We start from the raw sequence: 22,056 nt of genomic DNA on the forward strand, positions 1-22,056 counted from the left end.
CCTGGTTCTACCAGCCAATCCTAGTATCTCTGGGCAGGAGAGGACAGTCTTAGGCCTGTGCAAAAAGGCTTCCCCAACTGGACCACCTATTTTTCCTAGGTTTCTCTTACTAGCTCCTCCTGTCCACCTCAGTATCTTTCCTTGGAAAAGAGGAGTTTCTGACCCAGCAGGGAATAAGGGTGCTTCCCCTGGTCACTTATTTTTTGTAGGACTCCCAATCAGTCCCCTTGCCTGAGGTTGCCAGAGGGACTCCATTAGGTTCAGGGGGAAGAATGAGCTACTGGGCTACCTTCTGCTGCTAGATGGAAAGTCAGGAAATACCTTCTGATAGTTAGGGGGATATAAAATGCCCTGCCTCTGTGCTGTTCTCCTGGTCCTGGGTTTTCAAACCAACCTGCTTTCTTCTTAACACCCTTTAGAATTCTCCTTTGGTTTTCTCTTGTACCATTTCCAAAATTTATTAAGTTGTGCTTAGCAGGGCATAGCAGGGGAAATGGGACAATGCCATCTTGTCCAGACCAGAAGTCTCTCACCTACTGAATGTTACGTCTACATTATCTGTAAATATATATTTTTTCGCTAATTTAGATCCAATTAAATATGAATAATCAAAAATCCCAGAGAAGTCTACCTAATGCAGAAATTTAACCTATTTTCTCCACATGTAATTAAATTAATGAGACTGGGGAAAATGGATGTGTCAATAAATGGGATCTAAAGTGAGCACGTAAGGATATACTGTTAAAGAACATACACACATACTCTCCTCCACTCAGGCCACCTCCTTCCAATCTGCTCAGTGTGGATCTGTACGTCAAGCACAGATGGATTCATGAAGCCTCCAAAGGGGCTTCGAAAAATGGGAGGGGGTGGTAGAGCCTATTATAGTGAAAATACACTCCTTTCTTCCTGGGGCCCTCTGAGTGGCAAGACCTGCCTGGATGCTTCTGCTTGGGAAATCTCAACTCTGAAAGGCTGAGTAGTGCCAGGAGAATGGTAGCTCCAGAACTCCCTAGGTTGGTCGGGGTCTTCTCTGAACTTTAGTGGTGAAGGTGGCTTAATCCAATCAAATGCACCAAAGTAGGAAAGCAGATATTTATTTGGAGCAGCATGCTCAGCTTGGCATGTTTTCTTTCTTCCTTATTTATATACTGTGTCATTCCCAAGAAGGATTTAAAGTGACTTCAATCAATACACAATATATATGAAAATATAAATTAGATATACAGGTAAAAAAAGAGCAAGAGGAAAACAAGGCACAGGAATAAGGCTGGTGCAAAACTGCTTCTCTGTGATTTTCTACACTTACAATAAATAGTCCATTTATGGGCTGGCAGGATAAACTCCTAACAAGAAAGGACCCTCAAGACATGCCATGGAGGAAGATACATTCCCGTGGGAATGTCCCTATAATACTCCATAGATTTCCTTTTCCTGAAACATGTTTGATTTCTTCTTAAACATTCCCAAGTTCTCATTTTGAGAATGGCCAGGGTTCTGGGCAGTGTAGTCTACTGAAAGACTCAGGCTACTAAGTTCCTGAGGGATCACATTCCAGTCAGGGTCCATTACAAGTCAGAGACTATATAAATATGCAAGAGAGCATGAACCAAGGCTAAAACTACAGTTGATAATTCCTTGAACTCTAACTTTTTTGTTTTTTGGCCTTTTGGGTTTTTTAGTAATGGGGACTTGCTCTATTGCCCAGACTGGAATACAGATGTGTGATCATGGGATCCTGGCTCATTGCAGCCTTGCACTCCTGGGCTCAAGGGATCCTTCTGCCTCAGCCTCTTGAGTAGCTGGGACTACAAGTGCATGCCACCACACCTAACTAATTTTTATATTTTTTGTAGAGATGGAGTCTCACTATGTTTCCCAGGCTGATCTTGAACTCCTAGTCTCAAGTGATTCTTTCACCTTAGCCTCCCAAAGTGCTGTGATTACAGGTGTGAGCCACTATACCCAATCTCAAACTCTTGTATTTAAAATTCTTCTATTTGATTCTCAGAATCTAAGCCAAAAACTGTTAGACTCAGACTTGCAGTTCCCAAGTCAGCTGGAAATCTAGGTGATGCTGATGACACACAGGAGCCGAGAAGTAGCCACAGAAGTTGTGCTGTGCTTGGTGACTAAATGACCACACTCCTTCCACTATGAGAGCTGTCTTTCTCCTGGGAAATAGAATACACACACACAAAAAATCCAGTCAGTGCAATCCGTCTATGCATGTAACACATAATGTGCTCTTGATTTACAAATCCTAAGTGGGTGGTGGCTGCCAGGACAGCAGATCTGAACCTAAAAAGTATTTCTTTACTCTTCATGAAACCAATCTCTCTCCCCAGGCTTAGGTTTTTCTTGCTTACCTGTCTAGAGACTCCCTCAAATACCTTTAATTTCTGAAAATTTCTTCCAGTCTAATTCACTCTGCCTCTTGCTCTGTTTTCTAATACCTTCAAGTCTCCCTTAGACTGAAAAAGGGGTACCCTGTTCCATTCTTCAGTCCATCTCTCTCCCATTCATTCATGAAGACATTGCTCAGTTCTCTTTTTCCTTTTTATAATCTCCTGAATCATTCCTTCCCAGCCCTTTTCTAAAAAGTTTGGCTTCAAACCTTAGTATTTCTCTGAAGTTGTATTTCAGAGATCACTAATTACTTCTTCCTGACCAAACTCAGTGGCTTTTTTTCAGAAGTTATTCCACTCTACTTGGTCTTTGGGCTTTTTCCACTTCCTCGGTGAGGGTGAAGAACTGTGGTTTACATTTCTCATATTTCTCTAGCTATGGTAGGGGATCATTTTATTTAAGTTTTGAATACTTACAGTTGTGGTCCATGAATGTAACCTTCCTCATCTTATTTGAAATAAGAAAACGAAGCATCTGTCCTAAAATATACTGCTCAAAAGGGATCACATATGTATGTACATTCATGTTGCTATAAAAAAAATTTCCAATTTATCAGGAAAGTGAGTTTTAGGGGTCATGATTTCTAATCAAAATACTGCAGGATAAATGTTCTCTGACATAACGGAAAACAATGAAATGTGGTAAAAGGAACTTGTCCAAGTTTGCTAAAAGAAAACCTAGACATGATCAAGGAGTAGACATTTTGTTGAAAGTAGGAGATTAAGAATGCCGACATAAAACTTTTTAAACATTAAATCAAAAAGTCAAGAAAAAAGCTGGGATTCTCTTTAGAAAGTTTGAATTTAGCTTGGAGAAGAAAGAACACAGTGGTTTTCTCTTGTATTAGAACAGGTGTATACTGGCCAAGTTTGGAACAAGCCAGAAATACCTTGAGAATGTCTTAGGACAAGATTAGAAGGAAAGATAATTCATTGGAAGGAGTCCAGGAGCCTGGGCCACTCAAGTCTGTACTCACTGAAGGTAAAAGCTTGAAGTTTTTGCTCCTTATATTTCTGAGGTTATAGCTTCAGTGGAGTGAAAACGCCACCAGACCTGAATTGAGAAGATCTTGGCTGGAATCCTGGTTCTGAAGTTGGGTGGAAGATCCCTCAATATAACCTCCATTTTCTCATGGGCACTGTGTAACATATAGTTCCTATCTATTTCAGGTTACCATGAAATCATCTGCATGGAAGCCCTTGTTTGTCAGTATCTATTTGTTAAACATTACTCTTGAGAGAGAAGGTTCCACACGAACAACAACAAAAAAAGTTGTTCCATTTATGTTTCTCTAAATGCCAAATGAAGTATTTTAAATAAGCATTTTATAAAAAGTTATGGTAAAGCTGTAGCTGCTGAAAGCCTACTTTAGGAAAATAGTGATACATCTTATCAACTCAAGCAGTAAACAGGAACTTCCAGTGCTGCATGATGGAAGGTCACCATCTAGAGGCCCAATTGTATTATGATGTTTCACTACAAGCTCCAGCGACTCCAGAGGCTAGGAAGGCAGCCTGTGTAAGAAGCAGCAGCCAGCCCCAAGGACAGGAGGGAACAGCAAGACTTTGGCCCTGCAGACTTTGCCTCAGTAAAGGCATTCAAAATTCCAGTTACAAACAAAACAAACTAAACACAGTGCCTTCAAACTGAGCAATCTGCCAAATCAAGCTTTGATCCTGGGCCTCTGCTCACTGTCAGAATATGAATGGAAAGTTGAATGTGATAAGTAAAGTGATAACTCCTTGGGAGATAAGCTCAAAGAGACTCCAAACAATGGAGGCTTTTACAATTTCTTGCACAAAATCTTTGCTTCTTGGGAGTAATTTTACAATTGAAAATTTGGTTTGGTTGTGGTAGGTGGTAAAGGAAGCTGTGATATTTTCAGAAAATTAGGAAGAAATAAAGTCACCAGAAGATATCATTGACTCCAAATGATAATCTCTTTCTCTCTTCCTTTTTTTTCTGAGTCAAGGTCGCATTCTGTTGCTCAGGCTGGAGTGCAGTAGTGCAATCATGGCTCACTGAGCCTAGAACCTGGGCTCAAGTGATCCTCCTATCCTCCTGAGTAGCTGGGACTATGGGTACATGCCACTGCACTTGACTATACTTCTCTCTAAGGAGGCAGCATGAATTATTGAAAGGGCACAGGCTAGAGAATCAAAGCGCAATTCAAACCTGAGCTTCACTCCCTATTGGCTGTGTGGCTTTGAGCATGCTACTCAACCTCTCAGAGGCTCCCATAGTTGTGAGGATTAAATGAAATAAAGCTTGGAGGCCAGGCACAGTGGCTCATGCCTGTAATCCCAGCACTTTGGGAGGCCGAGGCAGGCGGATCACGAGGTCAAGAGATCGAGACCATCCTGGCCAACATGGTGAAACCCCATCTGTACTAAAAATACAAAAGTTAGCTGGGTGTGCTGGCATATGCCTGTAGTCCCAGCTAATCACGAGGCTGAGGCTGGAGAATCGCTTGAACTGGGGAGGCAGAGGTTGCAGAGAGCCGAGATTGCACCACTGCCCTCCAGCCTGGTGACAGAACGAGACTCTGTCTCAAAAAGAAAAAAAAAAGAAAGCCTGGAAAGGGCTTAAAGGGCTTATCCAGTCTCTGGAATGTAACTGGTGTTCCTCACCCTTCTCTCACTTACAAGAAGTCACATAATTTAACTTACAGAAAATAAAGAAAAGAAAATAATTTAACTTAGAAGAAGATAGCATGTAGATTTGGGGCCCAAAACTGGATCTTAACTTTTTTTGTTGTTGTTGTTATAATGAAGAAACCTGGTTTAGTCACTGCATGAGTAAAGGAAGTGTGATTGTGTTTTCTTTCAGGACGTAATTTTCTTACTGGTAACACGGAAGAAATAGTTGTATCATCTGTAAATGAGGATAATAGTACAAAACACACAGGGTTGTTGTGAGGATTAAGTAAGATGTTATATAAGATGTCTATAACTCAGTACCGCTTAGCAAGGGGTAGCTATTTTCACTATTTTATTGATCCTTGTCACTCAAGGGACATCTGTGAGAAGATGACATAATTGCCATTGATTATTACAGAAATGTCTGCTGGTCTTTGCTACCTTCCTCACAAATCACTCTCTCACCAAGGCTCTGCTCTAGAAAGAGCAGCACAGTGGCTCTCCTAAGAGGCCTGCTCCTTTGCACACACCATGTATATGACTGAGTTTTTAAAAAACTCACAGCAGAACATGTACTTCCAAATGAGAGTTGTATCCTTCAAAGCCTGTGACAGACTACACTTCTTCTTTTATAATATCTCTCTGCTCCGGGAACTTATTTCAGAGTTACTGCATATACCTTTGACTATCTCAACAGAAGCAAAAGAGAAAAGGATTTTGGTCAAATAGAGAAAAGATCTTCATGGGTAGCCTGTAAGTTGGCTCTGAGGCAGTTTATTAATGTTTTTGAGCAATGGCAACATATCTTTGCAAAGTGGCAACATTAAAGGAATGCTGTCATTTGGATGTATTAATTATAATTTTTTTTTTTGAGACAGAGTTTTGCTCTTGTCACCCAGGCTGGAGTGCAATGGCACGATCTCAGCTCACTGCAACCTCCTCTTCCCAGATTCAAGTGATTCTCTTGCCTCCGCCTCCCGAGTAACTGGGATTACAGGCACCCGCCACCACACCCGGCTAATTTTTTGTATTTTTAGTAGAGACACGGTTTCACCATGTTGGCCAGGCTGGTCTTGAACTCCTGACCTCAGGTGATCCACCCGCCTCGGCCTCCCAAAGTGCTAGGATTACAGGCATGAATCACCACACCCACCCCCAAATAATTTTTAAAGTCACTTCTTTAAAAAAATACAAAAGATCTGTATCTAGGAGCCCTAAAGGCCTACTTCCTTCTGTGTTCCCCTTTTAACTATGTCTGGCACCCATTGGCATCTTGCCTATTCACAGAATCTTAATGTTTTGGCCCATATATGGAATATCAGGGTTTTAAAAATCAGTTTAATGGTCCTTTCCAGGGGATGTCTCAGAGGGTCCCAACCTCATATATACCAGGGCCTTGCAATGCTGACTTAACAAGCGTCTTCTGTCAGACCCAGTGTTCTAATTTGGGGTATGGAAATGGGTTGCTAAGTAAAGAAAGCAAAGCAGCTGTGAAGGGAGGTGAGGCTCTAGCCACAACAGCCTGCATTCAAGTCCTAGCTCATGGCTTGCAAGGTGCTTAATCATGCTGAGCCTCATTTTCTCTTGTGACCTCGCTTGGCCTGCCCCACAGGACTGCGATGACAGCCGAAGCGACGGTGAGAAGGCCCACCACAGGCAGCGAACTCTCCCCTGCCCTCTGCACTCGCTTGATTTCTTTAGCTCTAACAAGAGGTAGTCCAACTAGCCCACAGTGTAATTTGGGCAAAACAGGGAGGAGGCACCCTCTGTGGCGGAATGAGAGGCAGCCTGTGTTGGCTGTGGTCATGCCTGGCTGGAGGCTCCTCTCTGCCCATGCCCAACCCTCAGCAGGATGCCCCAGGCTCACCGAGCGCCTCTCCACACTCCCTTTTTTCCTGCTATTCTTGCCTGGAGTGATATCCAGTGAGTGGTAGCTAGGCGGCTTCTCCTCGGGCCAGTGTCGGGAGTGCGAGCGGCGGGGGTGGGCCTGCCAGCTCTGGGGCTGCCTCTCCTTGTCCTCTTCAGAGCTCCAGGAACTGAGGCCGGAAGGCAAGGGAGGAGAGTAGCTGCGGTGCCTGCGTCGTCTCCCGTGCCTCTGAGTGCTCTCCCAGGGGCTGGGCCTGCGGGGCCTCTCCTGACAGCGGCTCCTCTCCTGACAGCGGCTCCTGAAAGGAGGGTGGCTCGGCCGCCAGCGTGCCTCACTGGACGAGGGGACATCGCTTAGGCTGTCCCTGTCTGACCAGTGTATGGGTGACCCATTCAGCCTAGAGCTACGGTGCCTTCCACTCCACGATGGGTCCAACTCCCTTCTTTCCAATGCCCAAGACTTTGGCCCCCGGTCCTGGAGCTCCTGGTGGAAATCAGGGTAATGGTGCTGCCTTCTCCCCTCCCTCAGATCCCAAGGCCTGGAGGGAATTGGGGTGAGCCACTGCTGGTGCAGGGAGTCACTGGTCCTCCTTGAGGATGACAGGTCTCTGATCAGTGGGGGCAGGTGGATGATTCTGCGTTCCACGACCTCAGAGCCCAGGGAGGACAGCATGCTGCAGGGATGGCCAAATCTGCCTTTGAGGTCAGAGGGCAGAGGCTGGGCCAGGTTGAGGTTCCGCAGTTCTTTCTCCAAATACTCCAGGACACCATTGGCGATGGGAGGGTGATTGGTGGTCTGGGTCATTGGCATCTGTGGGAGGCTGGACCGCAGGGACAAATCTGAATGGAAACAAGGACAGGACAATAGAACAAATGGCCCAAAACATACACCTCAGAATCAGGACATCAAAATGTGACATTGGTTAGCATGACTCCCTCCCATCTCCATCATGAAGATGCCTGCCGCATTGGTCACAGAGGTCTTGATGTAGTCCATGTTCCTGCCCTTGCCCTCTGCCCTCCCCTATCCCAAATCTCTGGAAGAGTTTACCTCGCTGCAGCAGTGGGTACATTGGATAAGATGAAACCTGGGAGCTCCTGTCCGCCCCCCAGTACAGGGGTTTTTCCATCATCTGAGGACCTAGGGCCTGGGCCTGCTTCATGTAGCGGTGGCGGGCCAGGGCTGCAGGGGAAGAAGGAGAAATGCAGACCCTCAGCCAGGGCAAGCCCCACACCTCCCACTTCACTTCTTTCCACCTAGGGGCCTTGCAAGAGGCCAGCTTCTCTTGTCCATTCTCACCTATTTTGCATGGGAGTAAGGGTTAAGGGGGTAGTAAATTAAATGTCCCCCTGGCGAGGAGCTGGAATTAAATTATCTTCAAGACTGCAACTTCTGTACCCCAGTAAAGTATATTCTTAAAACTTGACTTCCTAGCCTCAAAATCATTTCATCATCTTGCCCATTCCTAAGGTCACCCAAAATGCATAGGTAGATTCATGGATACTAGCATACAATGAATAATTGGGCCATAGGCCAATAAAACTAGAAGCCAAAGGCCAGAAACAGAAGGTCCAGATGCAAAGGACTTAGAGGAGGCTGTGAGTCAGGGGCTGGGGGCATCTGCTCAGAGTGAAGGAAAAAGGGAAGGGCATGATACTGAAGATAATGGGCAGAATTACTTGGCAATTGCATGGAAGAGTGTTTCTAGCTGGCATGCCAACCCTGGGTGGAAGAAAGTTTGTGGGAAGAAGGCAAGGGCATGCAAAAAGCTCAAATAGATTCCAGTGGGTCCTTTCTACTCTTCCCGCCTTATTAAGTATTGAGATTGTCCCTAAGTAGGGGAATTTCTAAGGGGTGGGGTGGAAGCAGGGAAGGGAGATGAGAAATACTATTTCCTTTTATGGCAAAGAAAATCATATAAAAAAAGTAGTGCAAGGGATCCATAAAAATGTCACTCCAGCCCCTTAGGTGGGGCTGGTCTGAGGCATACAACCCGCAGTGAGTACAAATTAAAAACAAAAGCATTTCGTTGTTTTTGTTCATGCTTTTCTATTTTGGGGTAGTTGTGGCTGAGTGCCTCATGTTTCCTAAGGGCTCTGCCTATCCACGCGTGTTGGACGTGTGCCTGTACGTTAAGTGCAGGAAGTGCCAGCCTCAGTGTGAACGAGATTAGGCCCCAGCCTGGCATTCTCAGTTCCTCCTTGCTTCCCTGGGCCCTGTGGCCACCCCTAAAGCAGCAGGGCCACGCACAGTAGAAGGGGGCAGAAAGCTGGCATCCTGAACACAGCCACATAGGGTGTAGGGTTTGCCAAGGCCAGCAGCAAAGGGGTCATCCAGTGGGCTGCCCAGTGATTCCAGTATGAAACTTCCAGCACAACAGGAAGTGGTTGTAACAGAGTCCCCAGAAGTGTCCGGAGCTCCAACCCTCAGTGTGAGTCACAGCCTAGCCTGGAAGAAATCAGAGGCAAACTTGCAGCAGCTCCCCCAGCAGCTACACCTTCATGCCAACTGATAGCCTGGAGCCTCCCTGAAGACAGGTCCACAGGCTCAGCACTGCCCTCTCCCTCTGCAGAGATGCCTCTCCCTAGCTCCCTCTTCTGGCCACCACCAACACACATACTGGAATGCCCAGCCTTATACATGTAATTTACTTTACATAAGCTAACTAGTTCTCTGAAAAATCTCTTCACGTGGGAATCCAATGAGGAAGCTGGGCTCAGAGAGATTACCTTCCCAGCCTAAGGTCCTACAGCTAGCGACTGGCAGAGCCAGGGTGTGAACCTGTGTGACGCTCAAGCCTACGCTCTTTGTGTGCCACACCGCCAAGTCCCCAGACTCCTTTATTTTCTGTGATGAAGCAAAAACCCTTCCCTGCAGGCACCTCCTCAATTTACCTCTCTCTAACTCAGCTCCAGACCTTTCAAAGTCCACTCCAGACTAGTCTCTCCTTCCATAGCCTGGGGACATCTGATTCCAAGGAGAACAACCCTACCCACTGTACCCCTTTAATGGAATCCTCGCTTCTTCCAGATGGTCCTATTCCCATTTAGCCACTCCTCCTGCTTCCTTCAATTAGGGAGAAAGGCAGAGTTGTGCTTCCTCTTTGCTCCTCAAATGATTTTTTCACTAATGGGACTCCTTCCACAAATAACTCTCTAACAACCCTTCCAGATCCTCCATGAGTGTTTCTGACATTTCCCTGAGTTTTTTCACACAGTCCAGAGATTAATTCACCTGCTCCCTTAGCTGCCACACCGTTTTTCCAGGGTCTCACCCTTCCTTCTTGCACTAAAACTAATGAAACAGGATGGAAGACACAGCCTTTGAGCTTTTCTCTTGAGTGCCTTCCCCCGCATCCCTGAAAACAGCCTCACAGGATGTCTAGGCTATCAGGGGTATCTGTTGCTCGCCTAACGGGGAATCAGATAGGCAATAAAAGTAGGAAAAACTGGACAAGGCAACAAAGCTGCAAAAGACTCCCAATAAGTTATCTCTTAACCTCAGTGGAGTAAAATCTGCCTTAGTCACCCTTAATGAGCTTGTTAAAAATACAGTTTTCTGAGTCTCACTCCCAGGGACTCTCCTTCAGCTGGTCTAATGCAAGGCAAGAAAATTTGTATTTTCAACAAGCTCCCTGTTCCGATAATGTAGGAGTCAACTTGGAATTGACTGCTGAGGATTCTCAACAACCCTTTGGTCACCATTCCTTACCATCCCCTCTCCACTCTTACAGAACCCATTCTTGCCCTTGTTTTGTTTTTTTTGTTGTTGTTTTGTTTTGTTTGAGATGGAGTCTCGCTATGTCACCCAGGCTGGAGTGCAATGGCACGATCTAGGCTCACTGCAAACTTTGCCTCTGGGGTTCAAGCGATTCTTCTGTCTCAGCCTCCCGAGTAGCTGGGATTACAGGCGCCCACCACCATGCTCAGTTAATTTTTATATTTTTAGTAGAGATAGGGTTTCACCATGTTGGCCAGGCTGGTCTTGAACTCCTGACCTCAGGCGATCCACCTGCCTCGGCCTCCCAAAGTACTGGGATTACAGGCATGAGCCACCATGCCCAGCCCTTGCCCTTCTTTTAACCTATGGTCACTTAGTCTATTTGCTTTCTCCAAAACTACCAGTCCTCCCTGATTTGACTAACCAGTCATTTCTGGGACATCCTCAGGTGTTTCCTAGAATCTGATGCCCCTTTGAACTCTTGTCATTTTAGCTTTAGGAACTACCAGCAGATGCTTCTGGGTCCCAACCAGGCAATTGACCTCAAATAGCCCTCCTCCCAATAGGGCTTTCATTCTTGACCTCTCAAACATGCATTCCCTCCTCTACAGCAGCAGGTTAAACATTCCCCACCTCTTAGGTCTTCCCCTGCCTGTGAACTTTCTGCTGATGACTTCATCTCTATTGATGAAGAGGAACCAGCCCTGAACATGGAGCCAAGAAACCTAGGTTTAGTCCAGGGCCCACTGCTAACAGGCTGTAACAAGTAATTGTGGAAAAATCTCCCTCGACTTCACTTCCCTCAGCTGTGAGTCGGAAGGAGATGGGGCAGGAGAGATCAGAGAGTCTCATTGTGGCTGTGGCCTACTGCTGGCCATGCCTGGAGGTTCTCCAGTAAGGAGGGCCAGTAACTGCTCTAGGGATGAAAGCCGTTTCTCCAGTTCTTAGGGAAAAAATACGTTTCCATTTCAAAAATGTCTATCTTTAAGTCCTACCGAGGGCTCTTTACCACTATTAGGTGAACTATCAAGGGTTACTAAAATTTGGTCTTATTTTCATTTTTCTCCTCTCTAATCCTTTTTTAACTCTCACTAGAAAGTGGGAGCAGGTTGGGGAGGTGGGATGTGATCAAAGAAGTTCAAGAATCACTGACATATTTCTTGAAGCTTCCTTCTGCATCTAGAATTTTGATTTGCTGAAATCGAGTCAGGCAGATGTGAGCTCACTCAGCTTCCTCCCTTACATCTTAATCATCCTCTACATTTTAATGATTTCCTTTCTGTCTTCAGAGGCAGGCTGCTTCCCTTTCCCTTCCACTCCCTTTCTAAGGCCAGTTCTTTCCTAGTAGGGCTGAGGCCACTCCTACCAGCTTCATCACTCATCAGTGACCTCACTTCTTAATGCTTCACTTTACTCATTTGATATTAACCTTGGTTCTTTGCTTATAAACATGTTTAGGATTACCTTATTCTACAAACACCAACAATAACTCCTTACTCCTCTAACCAAAGAGCTTTCTTTAATAACTCATGCCCTTCCATGCAATTCTTCTTGTCAACAAACTTCTCAGGACAGTCTACCCCAGTGACTCACTTTGAAAGTGACCTCATCAAGTTCAGGGATCTTTGTAATCTACATTTCTTGATTTTACTAGTTTTTTAAAATGAACCTAATCCCTCAGGAGAAACAACTCTCCCCCAGAACCTCCATTTATTAGTTTACTAATAAGTGGTGCACTTATCATTTGTGTTAGCTTTGTCCCCAGTCTTGCCTGCTTTTAGTGCCCCACGAACCTAGGGAGTCTAAGCAGGCATCTTGGGCGGGTTTTTCTTATCTCATCCTGCATATTATTACTCCAGTAATAATATGGAGTAATATTATTACTTCCATTATGACTTCTCCATGGCCTCCTCCCTAAGGTCCCTGAAAGGTAGGGGGCCCCACAGTCCAATGCTGCATCCTCCATGACTTCTCCCCTCCTATGGTGTCTTAGCCAATCCCACAGTGATCCACCTACAGAGGCTGTGGCAGTCTCTGCTGTAGGAATGCAGACTCCCACAAGTCAGATGAACATGGATTCAACTCTGCAAAGCCACTGCTACTTCCTAGCTGTGGGGCTTTTCTGACCTTTGGTCTCCCATCTTTCAAACAGGGATGACTTCTGACTTCTAGGGTGGTTGTGAGGATTCAGTGAGGAAATGTATGCAAGGGGACTACACATCAGACATCCAATAAAAGTTAGTTCTCTTTTCCTGTAAGACAGCAACCTTAGAGCACAGGCCTGAAACCAGACTCAGGCCACCAACTTTCTTCACATTGTAGATCAGGTTTTGTTTCTATCTTAATAGGTCATTCATTATTTTTCCCTTAAAAAATTTCCTTTCAAATGGATCAAACTGATAAAGGTGGTTATCTCTGGGTATTCAGATGAGTCATTACATTTTCCTGAATTTCTCAAATTTCCTACAATATAGTGCTTTATTTAGATCATCTGGAAGAGGAAATGTTATTGAAAATAGAAGCCAAAAAAAAATTAAAAACCTTCTATTTAAAGCAGTTGGTGCTATTCCATCTATTTGACCAAGAAAATAACTTTATAGAATAATTTTATATTATTTTGCCTTTACCATGTATTCTGTAGCCAACATTTTTTAGGGCATAATTCTGTTACAGCTCTGTTTTAAAGGATCAGCTGTTAGTCCAAAGGAAGATCACATTGAAAGCAAGATCATCTACTCCCTCTTCCCTTGCCCTAACTCAAGGATTCTCAAAGTGTGGCTCCTCTACCAGCAGCAGCACATCACCTGGAAACTTTTGAGATAAGAAATACAAATAAAGTTCTAAGCCCCCAAATGACTAACAGACCCCCTCTTGGCCAAGGGGACCCCAGAGAAACCTTGGAAGCTAAGTTCATGGCCATGACGGGATGGGAGGTCAGACTCACCTCATTATATCCCCTCTCACAGTGACCAGCCCTTTCAAAAGACTCCACGTGGATAATGTCAGTTACTAGTTTATCTTCCCAGGTACAGAACAAAGGCAAGATAAGGTCTAATTCTTCTTTTCCCCTTTTCTAATATTCACCTTATCTTATGTAAAATATAGATTTGCTGGGCACTAACTAAACTTTCACAAGTATATAGTCATTTGTTTCATTGCTGCCTCCCACTTCTCAAGGAAAATGTATAAATAATAAACCTCCTGGGAACCTCTTTGAAAAAAAAAACAGCCACAGATGCATCTGTGACTTATGTTTTTTCCCTGGGTATGCCCTCAAGTTAGCTCAATAAACCTCAATGATCTGAGACTTATGCCTCAGTCACTCATTTTGATTGCCAGAGAAATAAAAATTCTCAGGTCCTGCCCCGGACAGGTTGAGTCAGAAAACAGAGGTGGCAGCCAAAAATTAAGTTAAGGAGGAAAAAAAAAAAAAGGAAAAAACAGAAATCATCCCTACCTCCTGACCTCTGGAGAGGGGAGAGTGGCTGAAGGTTGACTTGATCACTGATAGCCAATGACTTAATCAATCATGCCTATGTAATGAAGTCTCCATAAAAACCCAAAAGGACTAGGTTCAAGGAGCTTCCTGGCTGCTGAAGACGGAGGTCCTGGGAGGGTGGCACACCTGGAGAGGACATGGAAGCCCCTCCCCGCTCCCACATACCTTGCTCTATACATCTCTTCATTTGGCTGTTCACTTGTATTATTTTAAATATTCTTTGTAATAAGTGGGTAAACATAAGTAAACTGTTTCCTTAAATTCTGTGAACTGCTCTAGCAAATTAATTGAACTGGAGGAAAGGGTCATTGTAACTCCCAGTTTATAGCCATTTGCTCAGAAGCACAGGTGACAACCTACTAGTTGCAACTGCAATTAGCATCTGAAGTAGGGGGCAGTTTTGTGGGACTAAGCCTTCCACCTGTGGGGTCTGGTGCTATTTCCAGGTAAATAGCATCAGAATTGAGTTAAATTATAGGACATTCAGTTGGTGTGCGCTGAGTAATTCCTTTTTGTGTGGGGAAAACACACACACACTTGGTGTCAGAAGTATTGAGTGGCATGTGAGAATAGGAAAAAACAGTTTTGTTTTCCTTTACAAGTGGCCTTCTCTCTTACTGGCTTATTTAAACCACTCGCTCCAGCCCACCTTATGTCCAAATGAGGTCAGTGCTAGGAATGAAGATCGAAGCACAGGCACATCAGGGCTGCAGAGGAAATGCCATCAGTAGGCAGAGCTATCTGAGAGATGCTTTAGGCAGCCTGAGGAGTGGACAGGCAAATGTCCTTCCATGTGGCTACCTAGCCTCCCCAGGCATCATTTTCAGGGCTGAGGCTAATGTCCTCTGTCCCTATGATGGGAGAAGGGCATGGAGGAGAACCTGGAAGAATCTTTGACCTGGCACTTGAAGCTGATCTGCTTGAGGTCCTGGTCCCTAATCCACTCCATTCCACTGCTTGTCTGTCCCCTCTCACCTTCCTCAGGACAGCAGCAGTGGGCGGGACAGCAGGGACAGCGGATATAGCAGCAGCAATACTGAGGACAGCACTGGCACCAGCACACTCCAATCAGCAGCAGGAGGAGGAGGGCTCCCAGGATGATGAAGATCACTGTCAGCCAGTCTGCAGGGGAGAAGCCAAGCAGGGGTTGAACTAAATATTCAGGGGGAGGGAATACTTCCAGTTCTGATATCCTAGAGGTCTCATAAACACAGCTCTTGACCTACAGGTTAAAGTTGAGCAATATACTGGCAAAAAGGTAAAAGTTTAGCTTTGATAAGGGAACTTTAGAGGTTGATAATCCAATGACAAGAACTTAGGCTTGCTTATTTCTGTTTTTGTTTTTTCCTGTGAGTAAAAGTGTTACGGCAGTGAGGGTGACTGAATAGAAAGCTCCAGTAGCACTTACGTAGGACGATGAGCTTTACTTCCTTATCGGGGTCTCCTGATGTGTCCCCTGGAGCCTCAATGGTGCAGTAATACACTCCATGGTCCCACCACATCACTTCATTAATCACGAGATCTGCTCCTACACAGTAAGGAGGGAGAAAGTGCCAGTGTCAGAGGAGAGAGCACTGGTTTCTAACCCATGACACCCTCAAGACCTGGGCAGCATGGCAAGACCTTGTATTTACAAAAAATAATAAAAAAAAAATTATCCAGGCATGGTGGCATGCGCCTATAGTCCCAGCTTCTCTGGAGACCAAGGTGGGAGGATCGCTTGAGCCCAGGAAGTTGAAGCTGCAGTGAGCTATGAGTGTGCTAATGCACTCCAGCCTGGGCAACACAGTGAGACCCTATCTCAAAAAAAAGTTAAAAATAAAATACTGTTTAAGTTGCCAGTATATGGGGCTTTTACTTACTCACAATCAAACCTAATCCTAACTGGTACACTGGAAATGATAATTTAGCTGCATTTCAGAGGAAGAAAATCAAGACTCAAAGGAACTGGCCTAATAACATGGAGACAATGCTCATCAGAGGTAGGTTCAAACCCACATCTCTCTGCCTCAAAGCTGGTACTCTTAACCACCAAGCTTTCCTGTCTTCTCTAAATTGGGTGGAAAAACTCCACATTCTGGGTCCCTTATCAGCCTAAAATGAGCAGTTATCTCTGGATCCTGAAGGACAGGTATGAGATGAACTTGAATAAAGATAAAATGCCAGTATTTTAAAAGTAAATGTAACTCAAGAAGAGTTTCAGTTCTAGTGGGCACTCAGGTTTTTTGTGTACCTCCATTAGGATAGATGAATGGTTTATATATATATTTGCTGTACATTCATTTTTTTTTTAATTTTAAGGTCAGGGGTATATGTGCAGGTTTGTTACACAGGTAAACGTGTGCCATGGTGGTTTGCTGCACAGATCATCCCATCACCTAGGTATAAAGCCCAGCATCCATTAGCTGTTCTTCCTGACGCTCTCCCTGCTACATCCCCACACCCTCCAACAGGCCGCGGTGTGTATTGTTCCCCCCAAGTGTCCATGCATTCTCGTCATCCAGCTTCCACTTATAAGATCATCAGGGTGGACAGACAACCTACAGAATGCGAGAAAACTTTTGCAATCTATCCATCTGACAAATGTCTAATATCCAGCATCTACAAGGAATTTAAAATGAATGGTTAATATTTATGTTCAAGTTTAGCAAAGTCAGTAAATATTCACTAAAGCCCTTTTGTGGGTCCAGCATTATGTCAGGCACCAAGGAGATGTAAAGAGAAACAAGACCCTCTTCTGTCCTGAAAGGGTTTAAAATCCAGTCAAAGGCATCAGGGCAGCCTCCATGTGAAGGGCAGCAGCAGTTCCAGCTTCCCCACCCACAGTAAGTGCCACGGAACCTTAGCATTACAGACTTGCTCCTGCTAGGTTGGTGGTAATATCTGCAATTCTTTATTATCTGTTTGTCAAGAAATGTTTATTGAGGAAATGAAACAAAAATGCAAGGTCACGCACCAGTGGACCTAACTTTGACTTCTGTTTCCTTCTCTTTCTACGTCAATATCTACAATTTTTTCCTACCCGCTATTTTCCAAACCCACTACCTTTCCCAGAAATAAGCTTACCCCAGACTTGGAAAAATGATGAAAGTGCTTTTAAAAAACTCCCCCTCAGGGCATGATGTGTATTGTAAATCTTCTCTAATTTTTATTGGTGACATAAAGAGTATTTTAGGGATGTCAGAGTAAGAAGAGTTTTCAGATATGTTAATATTTTAAAGGATCTAAGGACTGATTTGACAGGGTCATCTCAAATGATGCAGGCATAGGCAAAAAAGTGTCAGAAAACAAGGGCTTCAGGAAGTCCCAACAAGCCTGGAGACAGAAATAAAAACAGAGGAGAATACTAATGCATTCCTGTGGTAGTAAGAATGAAGCAGGGTTTGAGCCAAAGGTGGCTGGGAGTGGGAGTAGTGGAAGGTATTCACCTTCACTTTTTTAGAAAAAAAAAAAAATAATAAGAGCAGGGACTAGCTACTATGGGGATTTCCATCCTTCAGAAACTGTTCAGGTAATTTGCTAATTAAAGAGGCTTGAAACTTTGAGGTCAGATAAGAACAAATTCTGCTGGCTTTGGAAAAGGCAGAACCACCTTGGATCTTTGAAGATGCCCCTGAAGACTAGAAAAGAAGGACAGATGTACCCTAAAACTGAGGGCTGGCTTGGGGAAAATCAGATGCCGAATGTAAAAAAAAAAAAAAAAAATCAGACTTAAGTGTTATAGACAAAACTGAAAGCAATTATTAAACTGGTTCCCGTTAAGTGACCTACCTTTAAACAGTCAGAATATTCACTGATTCCTTGATATTGTAGCGATGGCCACCATGAGTGGCCCACTGGGTGTATTCTTCCCTTTTTCCCCTTTTAACTAACAAATATTTATTTAACACAGCACATAAAGCCCATTGAAATAGGCTCTGAATTCTGTGCTAATCTATGGCAGCAACTGTGGATTACACAATAGAAATATGAGGAGCTAAGCTAAGCCATTTATCCAAAAGTACACAGAGTGATAACTAATGCTTACTGCCCACTTCCTGTTTGCTAAATGCTTTATACATATTACCTTAGTCCCCCCAAATCTCCATGAGCTAGGTACTATGGCAAGTCCCATTTTATAGAAATTGACGCTGAAAAAATTGGAGAGGCTTGCCCAGGTTCATATACCCTGTAAATGCAGAATTGGGATGCACACCCGCACCTGACTCCAGAGTCAGGGCTCTCACCACTACTCCCTGCACTGGGCACAGAGAATAGATAGGCTTTAGACACAGCTCTCACATAGCGCGCTAGATATTCACTTCGGAGTAGGGAGGAAGATACCATGATGCCTGTCGTTCAGATGAAGAAACAGAAGCCAAAGAAAATAACTGATCACTGGTCACTGAGCTAGTGAGAGGAAGCACTAGGACTCTCACTTGGGGCTTTTTAGTCCAAGCCCAGTGTTCTTTCTTCTATCAGTGGAGGACAGTGGTCTCAAGGTGGTCATCTGCTCAGAGGACCCTATTTCCTTCCATATGAACAACAGGAATAGCCGGAGGGAAACTCAGGGACCTGGGGTTTCAGTAGGCCCTGAGAGCAATTTGTGGAAGGAATCAAAGAAACCTGATCCACACCTTAGCCCTGAATCTCAGGAAAGCAAAGGGAACCATTCACCCCTAGACCTTTAGCCAAAGCTATAGATAGCAACAGAACAACCTCTGGTCCAGAGACCAACTTCCAGGGAAGTCACTTCAGCTGGTGCAGCACATTCTATGAAGCTGGCACTTTCCTCAAACAATGACAGTGACCAAGTAGACCAACAGGCAGCAGAAAGAAATGGGAAATCCCATGCTGACTCAGCCTGCCAGGCCTGGTGTCTGCACCTCCCCCCACCCCCAGTTCCCCTGACACCTCCCCCGCACTCACGGTTCTGGATGGTGATCTTGCGCTGCCGGTAATCTACCCCCAGCACGGGCTCATTCTGCCCCCGCCGCTGGGCCACGATGCGAACTTCCCGCTGGTTGTCGTTGCAGTCATTGGATGGGTCCTGGCCCAGGGATAAAGCTGCCTGGTATGCTGAGGAGAGAGGGCACACTAGAGTCACACAGCAATAGGGGGTTCCCACAAAAAAAGGTTCCCTTCCTGCTCCGGGTGTGAGACACAGTGAAGTGTCTCAATCTTTCCCAAGACTATTCATCCCTTGGGACTCTTGTTAATCATGAAGATCCTGATTCTGCAGGTCTAGAGTGGGGTCTGAGATTCTCATTTCTAATGAGAATCTGTGTGATACCAGACACCACATTTTGAGCAGCCAGACTCCTGACCATCATTTTCATGCCGGCTCTACTCCCCATCTCCTATTCCAACTTCCTTTGTCTCATTTTCAGAGTCACCCCAGCCTCTCTCTGCTCCCATGGAATTCATCCACCTGCCCTTAAAACATAAGGTCACATGCCTGTAGTCCCAGCTACTCGGGAGGCTAAGGCAGGAGAGTCACTTGAACCCAGGAGGCAGAGGTTGCGATGAGTTGAGATCACGCCATTGCACTCCAGCCTGGGCAACAAGAGCGAAACTCCATCTCAAAACAAAAACAAACCAAAAAAAAAAAACCCAAAACAGAAAATATAGGGTCTGAGAGCTGTTAAATCTGCCCCTGGCAAATGCCTGCTACCCTAGCCTCTCCTCCCTGGCCACCTAACCCAGGCATTTTAAGAGTAACCCCCAGGAAACAATGCCTCAATTTAGAGAGGAGTCTTTTGGGGACAATGGCAGACTCAGTGGGTGGCTCAGACAGCTCTTGAGATTCTACTCAAATCATATTGTGAGACATTAGCTCAAGGGCTCAAAAAGGTAAAGACTAATGCCTCCCTCTCCCTTTGCTTCTTCTCAGGAGGCTCACTTTTTCCTATGAACAGGGTGTCTACTTCTATTCTCAAAATCTCCAAAAAATTAATTGTCTTGGTGCTAATAGTGGGGTGGTTCTAGGTTCCTTTGTTCTTTGAGAGAAGGCAGAAATGGGCAACTAGGAAAGGGCTCTGATCCAGACAGCACAACCCATATGCCTGGGGCAGTTGTTACTGAAAGGCAGGACTGGCCAACTCTAAGGCGGAGTTGTGTAGCACTAAGAGACTTCCCACAGTTAAAGGGCTGCTTGGGGGGGCACTGGAGGGCTTAGTCAGCAGAGGAATGACCATCTTCCCCAAGGCAGACTGAAGAAGGGAATATAGCAAGGAGCAAGAGACTTCACAAATGACCACTCATCATTTGTGCTGAGTGTAGAGTCTTCTTGCCTGCATTCTAAGGTGGTGGGGGTGAGGGGAGGCGGGCCTGCATCATCAGCTCAGCACATTGGCATGGAACCAGGAATGGACAGGGAGGCAGGACTTTTCCCTAATGTTTAAGTTTCTTTAAATTTTTTTGAGAACAAAGCAGGAAAAAATTTTAAAATAAACTAGTATGTGACCTTGAATACATTATTTCATCTACCTGGGCTCCGTTTGTTTATCTATAAAACAGAGGAACTGCATTAGGTGATCTTTGTGTCTTCTCCTCACTACCAAGATTTGTAATCCTAAATAATCCCTCAACCCTAACCGCAGTATGTCACAGAGGTGTCTGGGACCCACAGAGGGCCAAGGGGGTAAGGATACTTACACGCTGAGTAGTAGTCAAAGATAGGGTCCTTGCAGAAGGACTTGAAGCGCCATGTCACCACCACGTCCTGGAGTTGGGCAGAGGTGGTGTAGTCACATTTGAGGATGATAGAGGCAAACAGGGTGACATAGCGTTCTGTGTGCTGGACCGTCACAAGCAAGGACAGGCACCCTAAAGCCAAGAGCAAGAGAAAATGCTGAAGGTGACCTACATCTGCTCATGGGTAAGAAAAGCAATGCAAATGGGCAAAAGATATTGCCTGCCGTCCTGCCTGACCCTGGCTAGGAGCTCACAGACAGAGTCTGGGTTCTTACTCACCTGGGCAGGCTATGGGTGGGGTGGGGTGAGAACGCACTCAGCAGCCTCAGAGGGACATAGGAAGAAAGGAGTGAGGAAAACTCCCAGGAATTTACAGTGCATTAACAGTGATGACATATCCAACAACAATATAAGGATTGTATCAAAATAAAGCCACATTTGTACTGAAGTGACACTGCTAATATATTTTTTTCCTCACATCACATCTCTTCTTAAAATGGTTTCCCGTTTCCTAAGGATAAAGTTCAAGCTCCCTAACCAGGCCTACGAAACCCGTTAGGTCAGCCTACTGCCCTTCTCGTCTGCCGCGTGTCCCTTCACGTCCCATTTCCCACTCAAGGGGTCAGCCATTCTGAGCTTTCTTCAGTCCTTCCCATGCTAAGACCATTCTCTTCTCCAGGTGCAGCTCTTTCAGCCTGGAGCACTCTTCCACATCACCTGCCACTGCTCCACTCTCTTCCCTGGGCTAATTATGATTTGTGCCTTGGGACCTCAGCTGAACAGGGTTTCTACTTCTGTCTACCCCATAGACAGGGTTCTGTGTCTGGAACCCTACCTACCTTCTCCAGCAGTCCTCCTGTCTGCAAGTCTGGGAGAGGGGCCTCCCTATTTTTTTCCTAAGTGCGCCATCCTACCCCTAGGCAGCACTTTTCATGCTTCTTGTTGATGGTCTGCTCACTGTGGGCTCAGAGAAAAACACAGTCGGCCTTCTCAAAGTCATTGCTCAAATACCAGTGCCCAGTACTGTGCCTGTCACCTACTTGGCACCCAACAAATGCTTGTTGAATAAATGATGGAATGAATGACTAAGAATATATTAACCAGTGGAAATTCAGCAGTACAGGCAGTCAGCATAAGCGTAGAGCAAATAAAACAGTCAGATGTGACAAACTGGATCAAGAAAGACTTGAAGAAATTAAGAGGAAATTTTTCCTTTTAAAAAATGTCCTCTCCCTACCCTCCAAACC

The 22,056-nt window shown here is 45.1% G+C and overlaps 1 protein-coding gene across 6 annotated transcripts in view; it reads right to left on the reverse strand.

Annotated features, from left to right (window-relative positions):
- Positions 1-1,081: 1,081 nt before the first annotated feature.
- ILDR1 (immunoglobulin like domain containing receptor 1) overlaps positions 1,082-22,056 on the reverse strand; it is a 35,729-nt gene continuing 14,754 nt past the window's right edge. Inside the window, exons 2-8 of one of the 6 annotated variants that reach the window (XM_004036160.5) lie at positions 20,771-20,941; positions 19,043-19,192; positions 15,543-15,662; positions 15,110-15,256; positions 7,966-8,097; positions 6,916-7,754; positions 1,082-2,174 (exon numbers count right to left, since the gene is read on the reverse strand). In XM_004036160.5, coding sequence (XP_004036208.1) covers positions 2,133-2,174; positions 6,916-7,754; positions 7,966-8,097; positions 15,110-15,256; positions 15,543-15,662; positions 19,043-19,192; positions 20,771-20,941 — 1,601 coding nt within the window. In that variant the 3' untranslated portion in view covers positions 1,082-2,132. Of the gene's footprint in view, positions 2,175-5,385; positions 7,755-7,965; positions 8,098-15,109; positions 15,257-15,542; positions 15,663-19,042; positions 19,193-20,770; positions 20,942-22,056 lie in introns of those variants that run through there. The other 5 variants (XM_055383775.2, XM_055383777.1, XM_055383779.2 and 2 more) reach the window with 5 other exon arrangements.

The sequence above is a fragment of the Gorilla gorilla genome, chromosome 2 (assembly GCF_029281585.2).
Source record: "Gorilla gorilla gorilla isolate KB3781 chromosome 2, NHGRI_mGorGor1-v2.1_pri, whole genome shotgun sequence".
In the NCBI taxonomy this organism is placed as follows: Eukaryota; Metazoa; Chordata; class Mammalia; order Primates; family Hominidae; genus Gorilla; species Gorilla gorilla.